Genomic DNA, 18,403 nt, shown 5'->3' with positions numbered 1-18,403 from the left:
TTTTGTCTTCAGATAACAGTTAATAGAAGTAATTGAAAGTTATTTCTCTTAGGTATAGGTAATTTTAAAAGAATCCCAAATAATCACTCTGAATTAAGGTAAATGCAGGTAAGCACTTTTGTTTCTTCTGTTCTCCTATATTTAAACTACCTCGACAAATCCTTTGGAGTGGTTGAGATTTCTAAGCATTGAGTCAGGCTTTGTTAGAAATGTTCTTGGGTTTGCCTAGTCTTTCTTTTGTCATACCTATCTGTCTTTTTGTTTTGGTTTTCCATTGTAATGAATAAAGATAGCCCCTTCATTCTCTATTATGATTATTGTTCTTCAACCTGTAAGAGAATCTATTGGGGGGGGGGGCTGCTTACAGGGACAGACTAACAAAATTAACTAAATTAAATATGTAGACTGAAATCCCTATCTAGAAAATCCAAAGGCTTTGTTGATTATAGAGACTGTTTTTCTAAAGCATAGATATATAGACTGTTGGCTTATTTTTATTACAAACCTGACATGGAAAAAAAAAAAAAAAAGAACCTTTTTGTAATGGTACTGTTTTGACTTTGGTTGATACTATAGTCTGGAACATGTGCCCTAGCGAAAGTTATAAATCTGCGAAGAAAAATTATGGTTGGCATGAATTTTAACGGTCTTTGCAATCTAACAGAGCACAAATCCCAACTTGTTTAAATTCTGAGTATTTACTTTAAAAAATAAGAGAACACTTTAAGATATAATTAAATTTCAAATTTACTACTTACTTAGAAGCTAATGTTTTCTGTTGGTTCTTTATAAAATTAACAAAAATCACAACTATACTATCCATATTACAATAAAAACTCTTGTGTTGTATTTTTAAGTAAAACACATATAACATACACACATTTGGATTCAGGCCAAATTTAGACTCCAGAGGCATACTGTTCTGTACTTTAAATTGCAATCAGATGTATTTGAGCACAGCTCAAATTTTCAGTCTGAAATTGGTGAGAAGCCTAATTATTTGACCAGGTTACTATTTATATAGACCATTCTGTGGCTGTCTGTGGTTAATCCACAGCTGGCAGAATACTAGCTCTGGGAGGTTTCTATTTCATGCCGCAGCAGTTTGAAAAAAAAGTAAGAGGAGAGAGCTTTAAACTCTTATGAAATAAAAAAACTAAAAAGCAAGTACAAACGTACTACTGTAGGGACAGATCCCATATGAACTGCTCCTTTTAATTCTCCAAGTCATAGAAATAGCAAAGAAGCCCGGCATGGTGGCATATGCCTTTAGTCCCAGCACTTAGGAGGCAGAGGCAGGCAAATCTCTGTGAGTTCAAGGCCAGCCTGGTCTACATAGTGAATTCCAGACCAGCTGGGGCTACAGAGAGACCTTATCTTTTTTATAAAAATATTTTATTTATTATTTTTATTTTATGTGTATGAGTGTATTAGAGGGCTTCAGATTCCCCTGGAACTGGAGTTAAGGATGGTTCGTAGCTGGGAATCAAACCTGAGTCCTGCAATAGGAGTCAGTGTTCTTAACTGCTGAGCCTTCTTTCCAGCCTCAGAGAGACCTTGTCTTGAAAAGAAAAAAGAAAGGGGAAGGAAGGGAGGGAGGGAGGGAGGGAGGGAGGGCCTTTTGTCTAGAAAAGAAAGGATGAAAACTTTTTATTAAAAAAATGTGATAGAATCAAGCATGGTGGCACACGCCTTTAGTCCCAGCACTCGGGAGGCAGAGGCAGGCAGATCCCTGTGAGTTTGAGGCCAAACTCACATATCAAGTTCCTGGCCACCCGAGACTACAGGGAGACCCTGTCTCAAAAAGACAAAATAAAATAATTAATTAATTTAAATAAATAAATAAAAATGATACCTAACTTTCCAGCACTGGGGAGGCAGAGGCAGGCAGATTGCCCATTTCAAGATCAGGCTGGTCTACATAGTGAGTTCCAGGCTAGCCAGGACAACATGGTGAAGCTGTGTCTCAAAAACCAAGCAAAGGGGCTAGAGAGATGGCTCAGCAGTTAATAGCACTGGCTGCTCTTGCAGAGACTCGGGTGAGTAACAATTATCTATAACTCCAGTTCCAGGGGATCCGACACTCTTCTGACCTCGGTCGGCACTGCACAACACAGGTCACACATGCATGCAGGCGGTACACTTACACACATAAGATAAAAAATAATAAATAAAACATCTTTTAAAAAAAATACTTATTTTATGTGTATGTGTGTATTGCCTCCATGTAGGTAAGGGCACCCATGTCATGCAATGCCCGCGGAGGACAGAAGAGGCTGTCAGATCCTCTGGAACTGGAGTTATGGACAGTTGTTAGCTGCCGTGTGGTTGCTGGGATTTGAACCCAAGTCTTCTGTAAGAACTACCAGTATTTTTAACTGCTGAGCCATCTCTCTAGCCCCTAAATAAATAAAATCTCTTAAAGGTAGCAAGTTTTAGTTTTGGTTTTTTAGAACAGTTGAAGAGTAGTTAGGAATTAGTGGTTTGGAATTTTCAAATGAGAAAACATGATGTCACTAGGTTATGAAACATTAGCATTTCATTTGCAGTACTTTAATGTAATTGAGGCAGTTACAGAGGAAGAAAAGTATACCTTTTCACCTATTGCAAGGGTCATGTCTATCACAACACAAAACAAGAGAACAACAGATTAATTTTGATGTGACATAGGAGTGTTCAGAAGTCTCATAGACCTAGAGAAAACTACATTTTATGCTAAGTATGAAGAAATAAATTTTGAGCAAATCATGCTTGGACAGAAAGGGTAAGGTCTGTTATCTTACAGTGATAAACTACAGGTGAGGGAATAGCACCCAGCCGGCCTCACTTGTTCAGATTCTTCTTATCCTCCGGGAATGGGACAGGACCATCTGGAATGAGTGTCTCATGACCTACTTTCAGGTGAAGTGGGTTAGGTAATTCCTCTATGGTAGCTCTCCTACAGAAGTATCTTCCCTAGTTTTCTCTTGTTCCAAAGTATCTTATTTTGACATATCATTTTCTGAACCCCAAACCATTACAGTTTAAAAATCTCTTACTATCTTAGCGTGTATGAAGGCAGTAAACCATCCTTCAAAAACATAGAGATTAGAAATGCATGTGCATCTTAGTGTCAATTGTATTAAAAATGAATTTTTCTGTATGAAACTGTGTATTTTAGTAATGAAATGGAGATCTCTTTTAAAGTTTAAAACCTCATTTAATTTTAAGTCTTACAGGGTTTATACGGAGTACAACATTGTATAACTGTATTAATTCAATTGTAAACCTAAAAATTTACAGCCAATTTTGAAAGAGATGCATCTTAGCTCTGGAAATTGTTATTGAATATGTCAATGCTGTTATAATGAAATGCTTCTTCTAGTTACATGGTTATTAAATAAATAATTTTTAAAAAGGCATTCCTTGTGTATTTTCATGGCACTTCCTCTTCTTCCCCTTTAAAATTACCCACTTCCTCTGGTTCCTTGCTCTCATTTTTCTCCCTTATTTCTTTATTCTTCTGTTTCTGCAGTTGATTCTTTTCTTTGACAAGCAGCAATGTTCAGACTTCGACTATCCTTAAGAACTGTCCTCTGAAACTAGGTATCATTCTCACGCCTGTTATTCAGCCTTTGGGAGGGGCAGACAGGAGACTAAAGAATTTAGTGCCAGCCTAAGCTGCATAGCTAGACCCTGCCTCAGACAAAGAAAGCTCTAAAAAAGAGCTGTCCTCTCATTCCTGCTTCTTCAGCAAAAGAAAACCTCTGTCCCTTTTCTCTATTATCTCTGCAAACAGCAGGGGCATGATAGTGGGAGTCAGTTGAATCCAGACTCATCATGTGAAAGCTACATAACCTGTGAGACATTTCTCAATTTCTGTATTTTAATTTCAGGACTACTTATAAAATGAGACCAGTAACAGTATCCACTCCATAGGTTTCCTATAAGGAAATAAAACAGTAAGTTATAAAGTTTTAGTACAGTGCCTAGTACAGGAGAGTTAATGAGTAAATTTCAGATGGTTTTATATATAGTCATCCATTGATTAATCTCCCGGCTTGATTCTCACTCCTGAGCCTCATTCCCTCACCATGCCTTTATTTCTTTTGCCCTTCTGTCACCACAGAATCACCATGCCTTTAAGTCCTGTCTAGTTTACCCTCACACTGAGTGCTGTTGCCTACTCAGCAGATCTTGTGTCTGCTCAGTCCTTCCTTCTCTGCTTCTCTCTAAGCCTGCACATGAAGCACCTTCTGGAAATTCCCTGTTGGCGTGTCTGTGATTTCTCTCCTCACTGTGTAGACCAGGCTGGCCCGGAACTCACAAAGACTCACCTGCCTCAGCCTTCTGAGTGCTAGGATTAAAGGTGCATGCCATCATGCCTGCTGTTTGCCTTCTTTTTCTCTCCTTTGCCGCTTTTCTTTCCTTTGTCCTCTGCTTTTCTTTGTTTGTCATTCCACCCTTTGTTCTCCTGTTGGTCCACATTCCCTTTCCTGATCATTAGAACTACAACCTTGTTCTGTACTCTTGTGTACATCAAACTTTTTTATATAAAATTTTAGGTTCCATTAGCACATATATATAAAAAAAAGGATTCATTAGTCATCTTAGTTCAGAATCCTAAGAACAGAAGAATAACATGGAAGATGCTGAGAACCTAGTGGTTGCCTGTCCTGGAAGCTGGGTGGGTGCCTCAGCAAGCAGAGCAGTCCCACCATGGCTGTCTCACACTGGAGAAGCCAAGAACCCAATAATTGCTCAGGCCACTGGGCTGCATGCCTCAGCACTCCCAATATGGGACCAAAAACCTGAAGGGTCCTTAGTCAATGATGGACGCCTGGAAACACTCATTCAAAGATCAGCAAGGTAGTCAGCAGTAGCAAGACAAACCAGCCTAGCAGTGAGAGGGCAGGCCAAACAAGCAAATGGGAAGAGTCCTCCTTCTGCCACACCCCTTTTTAATCTGGGCTGATACCAGAAGGTGCTGCCCACATTTAGGATGAGACTTACCACATCAGTTGTGGCAGTGAGCCTCAGAATTCTGCTTTGTTGCAAGTTGACATTAACACCCATCATCACACATGTAAGCCAGAGCTTATTCAGATGATTCTTCTATTTCTATTAATGGTAAGACCAGATTTTTTAAAAACATGATAAAATCATCTGTGAATTCTATTATTTGCCATCTGTATCTTAAAGTCTCTAAGTCCCGTAAGCAGAACTCCCACTGTGGTTTCCTTTTACATAGCCAAATGCAGAACTTTATTAGTTGTTACTAAGTTATTGCTATCCAGATTACATTTCCTTAAAGTTTTCTGTACTTTGGGCTGGAGAATTGGCTCAGCAGTTAAGAGTAGTGGGATCAGTTCCCAGGTACCCACATAGTGGCTAACAACCATAACTCCAGTTCCAGGGAATCCAACACCTTCTTCTGACCTCCTCAAGCATTGCATAACGCAGGTGCACTTACATACATGCAGGCAATAAACTTCTAATATAAAAATAATTTTTTTTTTGGTCTTTTTGAGACAGGGTCTCCCTGTAGCCCCAGCTGTCCTGGAACTCACTATGTAGATCAGGCTGGCCTTGAACTCACAGAGATTCTCCTGCCTCTGCCTCCTGAGTGCTGGGATTAAAGGTATGCGCCACCACGCCCAGCAATAAAATATTTTTTAAAAAATTTTATACTCATCCCTTGAGAACATTCATTACCCATGATCCGTCTGCCCTCCACTCCCATGTTGCTTATCAAATGTACTCGAGATGCACAACTCAAGGCCCTTTGTGCTCACTCACTCTGCCTTTCCAACTTCATCTTCTATCACTGTACTTTATCTTTTCCTTTCCTCACTTCTACACCTTCCAAACCAGTTTCTTTCTTATCTATCCATAGTGTTGCCTATATTTTCATCTAGAAAGCATTAATTCATTTTTCAATAAGATTTTATTAACATCACATATTTAGTAAACAGCATTTTAGACTATAGATTTTCTTTTTTTTTTTTTTTTTTTTTTTTTTTTTTTTTTTTGGTCTTTTTGAGACAGGGTTTTCCTGTATCCGCAGATGGCCTGAAACTCGCTATGTAGACCAGGTTGGCCTTGAACTCACAGAGAACCTCCTGTCTCTGCCTCCCAAGTGCTGGGATTAAAGGCAGGTGCCACCACACCTAGCTCAGACTATAGCTTTTCTTACTTAAAATTATTGAAAAAATTTTCTATGGCAGCCCTGAATTATATTCTCATTATTTGAAAATTCTAATTCAAAATCGTTATCAGAAATGCTGTTAATCCCCGCACTGTGGCGCACATTCATAATGGTGGTACTGTGGTGCACACTCATAATCCCAGGCACTGTGGTGCACATTCATAATGCCAGGACTCCTAGCACTCTTTAGCCAGACTGGGTTAACAGAGAACACCTGCTCAAGAATACAAAAATATAATGAAGTAATGTCAGTTAAGATGTTTCTGAACATAATAAACAAGCTTTGATTTTGATAAATGGATTAGTTTCAAATGACTACAAAGAATACTGTTTACAAGAAGCTAGAAGGATTCAGTCTGCCTTTGTTACTATTTCTCTCATTTAAATGGAATTATTTTCTTGATTGAAACCTTTTGAGTATTTTCCTCTTTTGAACATTCCCAGAATTTTATGCTAATGAGCATATATAAAATCTAATATGAAATAAATGGTGTTTTAGTTTCTGAAGTAATGGCATGTTTCAAGGTTTGTAAGACTTACAATAAACTTTTCCAGTTAAATACAGCCATTTTCTCCCTTGGTCATAATTGTATTTTGTATAAGTGTTGGTATTCTGTTATTCTCACTGAAAATGAGTCTCTGGAGATGACGTTTCTGATTTTCCATTTTTCTTTTCTTTGTCCAGGGCTTTTTTCTTACAGTGTCCCCAGAATCAGTATTAAAAGTGGCTCAATATGCTTCTGAAAACAACAGGATCTTCACTTTGAATCTGTCTGCACCGTTTATTAGCCAGTTCTTCAAGGAGTCCTTGATGAAAGTTATGCCTTATGTTGACATCCTTTTTGGAAATGAGACGGTGAGTTCCCTAAAAAAAAAAAGAGTTTGTTTCTGGACTATATGTGTTTGGGAATGAATAAATAAAGCCGTACTTTTTTAAAATATTATTTTTATTTTATGTGTATGAGTGTGTTGTCTGCATGTAGGTAAGAGCACCCATGTTGTACAGTGCCCATGGAGGACAGACGAGGTCGTCGGATCCCCTGGAACTGGAGTTACTGACAGTTGTTAGCTGCCATGTGGGTGCTGGGATTCAAAGCTGGGTCTTCTGCCATATCTCCAGCCCAAACCCTAAGTTTTGGGGTCAGTATCTTTAATAATTGTCAAAAGTCAAATTCCTTCATGTCAAAATTCCTTCAGTATGAATTTTTCTACCTCATTTTCTGTGTGCCCTACAGAGTAGCTTCTTAGAAAAATAATTTTTTTAAAGTTTTAATTATTGGGATTTATTTACATATACTGAAATTCACCTTTTTACTATACATTCCTGATTTTTTACAAATGCATATCTTACCTATCCATATAACCATATCAAATTAATTACAAGTGACTGTATTCATACTATAGCCTGTATTCTATTTATTTTTTATGTTTATTTTTATTTTGTGAGGATGAGTGTATTGCCTGCATGTATGTAAGTGTGCATATATCATCCAATGCCCATAGATGCCAGAAGGGGGCATTAGATCCACTGGAACTGGAGTTACAAATGGTTGTTATCCTCCATGTAGGTGCTGGAAACTGAACCTGGGTCCTCTGCAAGAACAGCCAGTGCTCTTAATAGCTGAGCCATCTCTCCAGCTCAATTTCTTTATTAATGAGCTCATTTCTGCCAATATTTGTTTGTTATAATTGAAGGTGATGTAATAGAATTTCATTTGAAGTATCAGAGCTTTTTCTTTTTTGTCAAGAATGTATTTTCTCTCATTATAAATCAAAGAAAATGGTTTGCCTATTCAGTATTTATAGTTTAATGTTTAAAATGTAAATTTTAAAAATCTATGAAATAAAATGAGAGCCAGGCATGGTAAGGCACACCATTAGACCAATCACTAGGGAGGCAGAGGCAGGCCTGGTCCTCATAGGGAGTTCTAGGCCCACCAGGGCTGCATAGTAAGACCCTGTCTAAAATTTTAAAAATAAGAAAAGATTGTAGGCTAAAAAGATGGCTCATTTAAGAGAGCATATTGATCTTGCAGAGATGGCTCAATTAAGAGAGCATATTGATCTTGCAGAGGACTGGAGTTCTTTTGCCACCACCTACACCGGGCAGCTCACAACTGCCTGTAATTCCAGCTCCAGAAGGATCCAACACTTCTAACCTCAGTGACTACCCACACAAACATGCACAGACACATACACATACATACACTTAAAAATAAAAGTGGCCTTGAACATGTCTTCTTGTGATCTTGGCCATATTAATGAACTTTTGTCAATGTGGGGAGTTTTATGTGTTAACTGAAGTGCTGTATTAGTCATCCTGAAAACTTGTTCTGATTTTAATTCTGTGGTCTTAATATTGCTTGAATATATTAATTGATTTCATATATCAGTAAGGTAATTTTGCATTTTTCCCAGCAAAACATAAAAACTGACCTGGAAGTTATTTGTGAGATTACCTGTGTGAAGATTAAAGGACTTCTATGTAGAAGGAATATCATGATGTATGAGTGTCTGCAGAGACAGTAACTATTACAAGGAAATGCAGCGTTCTTTATAAAGTGGCAGGATTACTTATTTTTCTCATGCTGCTACCAAATACTTGACAAGAAGCAACTTAAGAGAAGAAAGATGAATTTTAGCTCACTTTGAATGAAGTCCATCATGGGCCGTGAGGACATGGCGGAGAGTTCCTTGCAATGGGACTCTTGGCTAGGAGTCCTCACATCACAAGAGATCAAGAAGCAGACAGAACAGGAAGTTGGACGAGGTTAAAAACCTCAAGGCCCAGCTCCTCCAGCTTGGCCTTTCCTCCTAAAGGCTCTGTAGCTTCCCAAAACAACTCCATGTATGGGACCAAACATTCAAAGAAAAGAGTTTGTGTGGACTATTTGACAACCAGACAAGAACTCTTGACAGAGGGACAAGAAATGGTAAAAGTCACATGACTAAAATCTACCTGATTAGATTTTCCTTTGTATGTTATTCATTTCCTAAAAGGTCAAGGAAGTAAATAGGAGACGTGCTACTTTAAATAACACATGTTTAAATAACATAAAAGAACTAGTCATCAGTATAGGATTCTGAGAATGACAGGGGAAATTGGCATTCACCCTTATTGTCAGGAAGAATTGGATTCACAGCCCATAAGTATGTGCTGTAGTCTCTAATAAGACAAAATCCTAAGATGTTTTTGAAGGATAAATAGAATTCCAAAGAATGAGACTGTGAAAGTTGTTTGAGAGAATTGAATGCCATCAAAAAGTGAGATTTGTAGTCATAAGAGACCTTAATTAGGAAGAGAATGAGGATGTTCCTCTAAGAAAATTGCAGAGTGCACAAAATTCTCTTTAATAAAAGCATATATTTGTAAATACATGTAAAAAAAAAGAAAGAAAGAAAAAGGACTGACGAGATGACTCTGTAGGTAAAGACATTTGCCTGACGGCCTGAGTTGGAGAGGAGAGAACCATCTCCCAAAAGTTGTCTTCTGACCTCCACACATGCACTGTGGCATGCACACCGTCTATCAATCACTCAGTCAGTCAGTCAATCAATAAATGTAAATTGTTAGAGGTCTAAAGACATCAATCAGTGATTGATGCTCAAGTTTGGCAAAACTTAGAACAGGAAAGAATAGTCCCAGAATTATTTACATTTATAGAAAATGTCGATGATATCAAAGTAGTCTTTGCTTTTAAAAAGAAAAAACCTAATGTGTATAAAGCACAACAACAGTCAGAAAATAAAAGATTAACTGAAATTAGAAATTCACTACTTCTGTGGCCAGGGATAGACATCCATACAATGAGAGACAATATTCATAAATCACTTCTCATGAGGAGTTTAATGTCCAAGTATGTAAATCAATGACAAGAAAACCAGCAAGCAAACTGAAAAATGGTCAAAGAAGCTTGGCATGGTAATATATGTCTATAATCTCATCACTCTGGAAGCTGAGGCAGGAGGATCACAAGTTAAGGCCAGCCTGGGCTACGTACAGGGAGACTCTATCTTAAAAAGACATGTGCCGGGCATGGTAGTGCGTATCTTTAATCCAAGCACTTAGGAAGCAGAGGCAGGTAGATCTCTGTGAGATCAAGGCCAGCATGTTCTACATAGTGAGTTCCAGGCCAACTGGGGCTATAGGAGACCCTGTCAGAATACAAAAAAGCAGGGGGTGGAGAGATGGTTCAGCAGTTAAGAACACTTGCTGTTCTTCCAGAGGGCCCGGGTTTGATTCCTAGCACACACATGGCAACCACTATCCATAACTCCAGTTCCAGGGAATCTGACACCCTCTTCTGGCCCCTGTGGGTATTGCATACTTGTGGTGCACTTACTTACATGCAGGGAAAAACACTCATATACATAGAATAAAAATAATAAATAAAATATTTTTAAGTTAAAAAACATATGTACACAAAGGTCAAAGGACTTAAGTAAACATTTCTTCAAAGAAACTATACAAATGACCAATAAACACATGAAAATATATTCCACATGTGTCATCATTAGAGAAACACAAATGAAACAAAAATTATATGCAACTTTATTAGGGTGATGAAAAAGTTGGAACCGTTGTGTGTTGCTGGCAGGAATGTAAAGTAGTGCCGCTGCTATAGAAAATAATTTGGTGCCTTGCCAAAAATTGAACAGAGAATTATTATATGACCCAGCAATTCCACTTTGTATGTCTATACCAAAACAGGAAGTGGGAACTTGGGTGTTTGCATTCCAGTGTTTACAGCAGCATCTGTGTTGACAGCCAGAAGCAGGGTCAAAGCAAAGTTTTAATGAACCTAACATTCATATGTGGGGCTGAAGAGATGACTCAGTGGTTAAGAGCACTGGCTGCTCTTGCAGAAGACCTGGGTTTGATTCCCGGACCCACACGGTGGCTAACAACTGTCTGTAACTCCAGTTCTAGGGAAGCTGATACCCTCCTCTGGTCCCTGTGGTCGTTGCACACCATGAGTGCACTCACATACATGCAGCCTAACACACCCATATACAGAAAATAAAAATAATATAATATTTTTTAAAACTTCATTTGTACATAGAGTGGAATATTGTTCAACTCAAGGAAAAGGAATTTTCATGGATGCTTTATGAATTTGTCTTAAAGACCTTCTGTAAACTTTCAAAAACCAGACACATCATAGAACTATTGTATTGTCCTATGAGAATTCTCCTTCATAAGCTTGGGGGTATAGATCAGTGTAGAATGCCTATTTGGTATGTGCAGTGCCCTGGGTACATTCCTCAACACACATTATAACATAAGATAATTCACTGGCAAACAGTAGAGCAATAGTTACTAGGGGTCAGGGTGGACATAGATTGTTATGGTTACACAACATTGTGAATATCTTAACACTTAAAATAGTAAGTTTTATTTTACACGCAGTTTACTAGAATATTTTTTAAAAACTTGATTCTACAAACTAGGAATATTTGATTAGATCTTAATGTAAATTGTTGAGCTGGGCATGGTGGCACACGTCTTTAATCCTAGCCCTTGCGAGGCAAGGCATGTGGATCTCTGTGAGTTCAAGACCAGCCTGGTCTATGTAGAGAGTTCTAGGCCAGCTGGGGCTACAGGGAAACCCCTTCTCAAAAAGATTCCCCCCTCCCCAATTATTGAATAAATTGTTTTTCCATACCTAGAATTCAAAATGACAAAACCATGAGCTGCTAACGGCTACCTGTCATGTTGGACAACTTTTTTCTTTTTTTGGCCTGAATCCCATTTGTTTTAATTCATTTCAACAGATATCTATTTAGTGAGACCTGTTACTGCAATCCCGAAAATAACAGAAGCATGGTACATTGTGAGACCTGTCATGATGTAGATTATAAAGTAATAAAGATAGCTATAAGGTAATTAGGTATTTTTGGTATTTTATTGAACCAGTCTCAAAAGGTCTTCTGATAAATAAATAGCTTTCTAGTGGAATGTTTCAGTATTTACCCTGAGCTTTACTCAAGTGAACTACCAGTGATTGAGATAAAGTTGGATTTACATATAATTTGCATATAATGCAAAAGCCAGTAATGCAACACCTTAATAAATATCAAATGAGTTGGAATTCAGAATCTGATTTTTAAATGTTCATGGGCTAGAGATACCAGTTCATAATAGAATAAAATGATGCCATGTTTGATTATAAAGAGCAAGCCAATTAATGCTTTTTTCTCTTTAAACATGTTTCCCATTGTGCTTCTCCTTGAATACTATAGTAACAATAATAAATTATCTTTGGTTCTGCAGGGAAAAAAACTGGTGTTTTCTTCTAAAATGCATTGCATAAAATGTATTTCTTAGGATATATATGTATATATTTATATGATTATTTTATCTTTCCTCCTTTCCCTTCAGAAAAATCTGTTTGGTATTAAATTCCTAAAATGTCAGTACTTAGCTAACGTCAAATACACTTAGCACTTCTTTTCCACTTGACATCGCTTTCCCTCGCTGGGAGGATCAGATACTTATATTGATAAGCTAACATTTTCCTAATAGTGTCATCTTGGAAAATAAAATGCTTTGGCGAGCTAGACATAGTGGTTCATGCCTATAAATCCTATCCCCTGTGAGGCTGAGGCAAGGGGACTGCAAGTTCTAGGCTAGCTTGAACCATATACCAAAACTTTGTCTTGAAAAACAGCAGGAACAGCAATAACCTTGTCCACTAAGTCCATCTCTTCACAGACAGTAATCACTGACCCCTGTGAAACAAGTAAATGATGTAAACCCAATGATTCTCTCAGCTTACTGCTTAGAATTTCCAGGCCACAATAGAAAGAGTTTAACTCAAGTAGCCCTACAGTATGGTAGAATTGAGGAGATAGAGTTGGAAGTTTAGAGGGTCTAAGAAGCTAGTGTTTTCAGGTCAAGACTACCAAAGAAGCTAAGAGAGAGGAGGGCCTGGTGGTGGCACATGGCCTATAATCCCAGCACTTGGAAGGAAGAGGCAGAAGCATGGTTATAAACAACCCAGGACTACAGAGAAAGTTCAGAGCTAGCTGTGGCTACATATTGTAGCTCTTGTCTCAAAAATAAAATTATAAATTAAAAAGATATAAGATACCTCTTACCAGTCATCAGTGAAGCTTCTTTCTGCAACAGATGGAGACTATCATGAAGTTGCACAACTGGTCAAACACAGAGAATAAGTATCTGTGAGCTACCCAGCCCTAAGTGACACATCTGCAGTGCAACCTACACCTAAAGCTCAGGGAGCTTTGCAGGCGAGGGGGCAGAAAGAATGTAAAAGCCAGAAGGACAATCCTCCTGCTGCTAGGTAATGCATTCTGGACATGATAGGGAAGCTACACCAGTGAAATCTCCACAGTATGGTAACCTAAGATCTGCACATAATACCAAAACCAGATGACATACCAAGGTGTATTGGGGGAAATCTCAAGGGTTACCACCTCAAGGTGAAGAGCTGTAGGCCATCAATGGATGCTGAGGGAGAATCAACTTTCTCCAGGGTCTAGCTCCCTGAGAGGTCATCTAACTCCCAAGTGGGCAGCCCCACAGGTAGATAGGAGCACTACTGAATGGATTCAGTGGTGTGTGTGTGTATGTGTGTGTGTATGTCTATAAATGTATGCATGTATATGTAACAATAATAAGGGAACAGAAAATTGAGAGGGTTAAGGGGGGGATGTATGAAGAGTTGGAAGGTGACTGGGAGGGATGGAAATGGTGCAAAGACTGTACTCATGTACAATGCTCATGAAAAAAATTTAAAAATAATTTTAAATAGATTTAAGGGACTAGAACTGCATTTGAAAGTATTCCCTCCATATCTTAAAGTAGTCACTATTCACTTTAAAGAAGCTGCAATTGGAATTCATAAGCCATTTATACTGAATTTGGAATTGGAAGTTGTGGATCATACCTGTGTCCCAAAGCTTGGAAGGTCGAGGCAGGAGGAGGACTGGGAGTTTTGAGGTCAGCCTAGGCTACATAAGACGCTGTCTCAAAAGAAAGAAACACAATTGAGTACTGAAAATATTTATAGTCAATTAGGTACTTGGCTTCCTGAGACAAAGTAGAGTGTGACAGGATTATTGTTGCTGTGTTATTAGGATGTAGCCAAAATGCAATTACTAAGTGACAGAATTTAACTTCTTATTTTATTGTAATGATAAATACTTAACAGAGTCTGGGAATGTAGCTGAGTTGGTAGAATACTTGCCTAGCTACACAAACTGGGCATGGTGGTACATGCCTGTACTCCCAGCACTTGAGAGGTGGAGGCAAGAGGATCAGGAATTCAAGGTTATCTTTGGCTACATAAGACCAGCCTGGGTTAAATAAGATCCTGTCTCAAAACACAAATAAGCAGGAAAGAACGACCGAAGTTTGACAGTTTCAAGTGTGCAGTTCACTGGCATTTATGTGTTTTCACAAGGCTTTCCATCATCCCAAGCAGAAGCTCTGTGTATATTAGATAATAACTCCCCCCTTTCCCTCTTTTTTAGCCCCTGGTGGTCACTCTTTTACTTGTTTGTATGAATATCTAAGTACCTCATATGTGTAGGTTCATATAATAATTATCTGCTGTATCAGGCGTGGTAATGCACACCTTTGATCCCAGAACTCAGGAGGCAGAAAGAGGCATATCTCTATGAGTTAGAGGCTGATATGGTCTACACAGTGAAGTCTGTACCATCCAGAGTAGCATAGTGAGATCCTGTCTCAAAAAATAATAAACTTGCTGGGTGTGGCGGTACACACCATTAATCCCAGCAGAGGCAGACAAATCTCTGTGAGTTCAAAGCCAGCCTGGTCTACATAGCGAGTTCCAGGCCAGCTGGGGCTGCAGGGAGACCCTGACTCAAAAATAAATTAATTAATTAATTAATAATAAATAAATAAACAAATGAAACTTACTATCTGGTGTTTCCTGTTTATATCTCTCAATGTTTTCAAGGGTCATCCATGTTTTAGCATGTCTTGGAAGTTCCTTATTTTCTAAAGTGGAATAGTCCCTCTCTTCCTCCTCCTAGACACCCACCACCACCAGCTCTTTGCTGGGGATTAAACCCAATGCCTTTTATATTATAGGCAAATATTCATCCACTTTGCCATAGTCTTTTAACTGAGATTCAGAAATGCACAGAGACAAATTTTTGTTTCCTCAGTTAAAAATCTTTAGTAAGTCAAATGCAATAATTTGTGCCTTTAAGTTCAGTACCTGTGAGGCTGAGGCAGGAGAATGGCCATGAGCTTGAGGCCAGTTTTTGCTATAGAGTAAGACAGTACCTCAAACTCTTTTGTAACCTTGTTTTATTTTATTTTCTGCTTTTAAATGAAATACCTGAATTCATTGGTTACACTTACTAGTTTTGAAACTTTGCCAGTATATAAACTCTTTTAGTATTACATTCTTCATTTGTTTCTAACTTCTTTAAGGTTTAAATATTTTCCTTCAGTAGCACCAGTTGCTAATCAAACTCACATAAAATCAGCTTCATAAAGGATGTTCTCCATGAAGATAAATATAAATTATATCCATTGATGCCTGCTAATGCTCACTGCCTTGTAGTCATTATCTGTCCACCAGTACATAACTAAAGAACTTGATTGTTCTTATTTTTCATTATTATTAAATTACGTTTTTGAATAGTGTGATTTTGGAAATGGTTCCTAAGAGTAATACCTTTTAAGGTTCCCTAATCACTAGATAATTAACCTGTCAGGTTTAAGTACACTCAACTTTGCCTCAAGATGCTTAGCTCTCAAATAAGGTCAATTATCTCCTGGTAATGACTGCTTTGTCAAGAGTTATCACTTAATTCAACAGTGAAGCATCACATCATCCATATACTTTAACATAAATTAAATAGTACAATACAGCTTGAAATAAGGCAGAACAATTCAGATGAATTATTTCATATGTACTAAGAATAATACATTCTTTATGAAATTCCCCCTTGTATATGTAGTATTCTGAATCTTGCAGATAATTTCAATTTATGAAGATATTCCACTTTTGTGCTTTATCAACTGTTTTGCTGGTAATTTCCCAATGTTACCATTTCCTTACAAGGAAACCTATGTAAAACCTATTGACTTCATATAGTGTAGAGCAGGAAAACTGAAATTACTCTTTCTTTCCTAAGTGGTCTTTTAACTTTATGTGGCTGCTGCTGTTGTTAAGACAGAGTCTCACTTTATAACCCAAGCTGGCCTTGAATTGAAGATGCTCTTCTCTCAACCTCCCCAGTGCTGGGATTACAGGTGTGAATTTCCCAAACTTAAATGTATATACATATGTGTGTGCACATATGCGCATGTAATTTAGCAGTACAGAAATTACAAGAAATGAAGAAAATCCTGCAGTTTGTTGGGGTGGTTGTTGGGATGTTGAGATGTGGCCTTTTCACCTTTTTTGTAGTATGTTGTGATGGGCATGGGCAGAGACTTTATGGGTATTTTTTATTTACACTATTATATTGTTTTTTTAAAAAAAAAAATTTTTTTTGGTCTTTTTGAGGCAGGGTCTCCCTGTAGCCCGAGCTGTCCTGGAACTCACTATGGAGACCAGACTGGCCTTGAACTCACAGAGATCTGCCTGCCTCTGCCTCCCAAGTGCTAGGATTAAAGGCATGTGCCACTACGCCCAGCTTGTTTTAAAATTTTAAAGCAGTTATTTGAATTATAAATACTCTTGATACAGATATCTGGAATGTTTTTTCAGTTTCTATACTGCATAAAAGAGAAGTCATTAGCTGTTTTATGCACAAATATGTATAAGTGGGAATGGGAAAATGGCTCCACCGGTGAAGCGCTTGTCTTGCAAGCATGAGGATCTGAGTTTGGGTCCCAGAACTCAGGTTTTAAAAAATCAGCCATGCTCGCACACCATGTCCCAGTGCTAGGAAGGCAGAGACAGCATCATCAGTGGTACTCACTGGCCAGCCAGCCAACCTAGCCTAATAGGCCAGGCCCAAGTCCAGTGAGATCCCATCTCAAAAAGAAAAAGTGGGACAGCGTTCCTGAGGAACAACACTCCAGGAGTCTTCTGGCCTCTGCACACAAACATGTATGCTCTTACACACACACAAATCTGTATAAATGTTCTGCCTGCATGCATCTTCATTTGAGCACTCTATTTTGATTAGATGTTTGTAAGGGTCTAACTATCAGGGACTGGAGAGATGGCTCAGTAGTTAAGAGTACTGGCTGCTCTTGTGGAGGACCTGGGTTTCGTTCCTAGCATCCATATGATGGCTAACAACCAATGCCAGGCTCTCCAACACCCTTTTTTGACCTCTGTGGGCATTGCATGACACAGGTGCACTTACATGCATATAGGCAATACACTCATACACATAAAATAAAATAATAAAATAAAGATATAATCATTAATTTTTAGAAGCTATTTGTCAAGTCAATGCACATTTTATTCTCTAAGGAACCCTTTCTTCATGTATCTTTTTGTCAAGTCTAATTATTTAAGGTACATGATTTCCAAACATTTTCAGTGGCTCAAGACTGTCCCCCAGACACATACACTAACAGAAGAAATGGTCTTTCCTCTTAGCAGACTCCTCTCAATCTGAATGTGAAGAATGGAGTTTTATCTAACTACAGATGGAAGTCACCTTTCTAAGACTTCACAGAATTCTCCATTCCTCCATTTTTTCTTCTTGTAGATAGTGACTGAAAGGAGCCTGTGATGTAGACAGAATCTGAGGTGCTGTTAGTGCAGTAAAAGAAAATGGGAAGATAAAACTCCTTCTACAACATTTGAAGCTTATGGTGATTTATTAAAACTTTAGTTTGAGCCTGGTGTGGTGGTGCACGCCTTTAGTCCCAGCACTCGGGAGGCAGAGGCAGGTGGATCGCTGTGAGTTCAAGGCCAGCCTGGCCTACATAGTGAGTTCCAGGACAGCTGGTGCTATAGGGAGACCCTGTCTCAAGAAGACCCCCCCCCCCAAAAAAAGAAAAACCAAACTTTGGTTTGTTTTGCTTTCTTGGTGAAGATAATGAAATTTCAATTAGGACAGAGCTGTGCCATCATTTGATTACTCCTTAACCTCTGACATGACACTTTCTTACATAGTTCACTAGTCAGAAGAAAGTAGAGCTCACTGTAACAGAAAAGAAGTGGTGGTATGTCACAAACATGCTGTGGAATGGGTTCAGGAAGAGGGGGCTGCTTAGTCTACACTTGCTCTCCCCAACCTCTT

The 18,403-nt window shown here is 38.4% G+C and overlaps 1 protein-coding gene across 3 annotated transcripts in view; it reads left to right on the top strand.

Moving 5' to 3' along the window:
- Positions 1-18,403, top strand: part of Adk (adenosine kinase) — a 532,446-nt gene that overhangs the window by 361,176 nt on the left and 152,867 nt on the right. For all 3 annotated transcript variants that reach the window (XM_029554458.1, XM_008849905.2, XM_008849906.3), the window contains exon 7: positions 6,873-7,043. In XM_029554458.1, the coding sequence (XP_029410318.1) occupies positions 6,873-7,043 (171 nt within the window). The remainder of the gene's footprint in view (positions 1-6,872; positions 7,044-18,403) is intronic.

This window comes from Nannospalax galili, unplaced genomic scaffold, assembly GCF_000622305.1.
Source record: "Nannospalax galili isolate Female #2095 unplaced genomic scaffold, S.galili_v1.0 scaffold83, whole genome shotgun sequence".
NCBI lineage: Eukaryota > Metazoa > Chordata > Mammalia > Rodentia > Spalacidae > Nannospalax > Nannospalax galili.
This window is presented reverse-complemented; position numbering and strand designations above follow the sequence as displayed.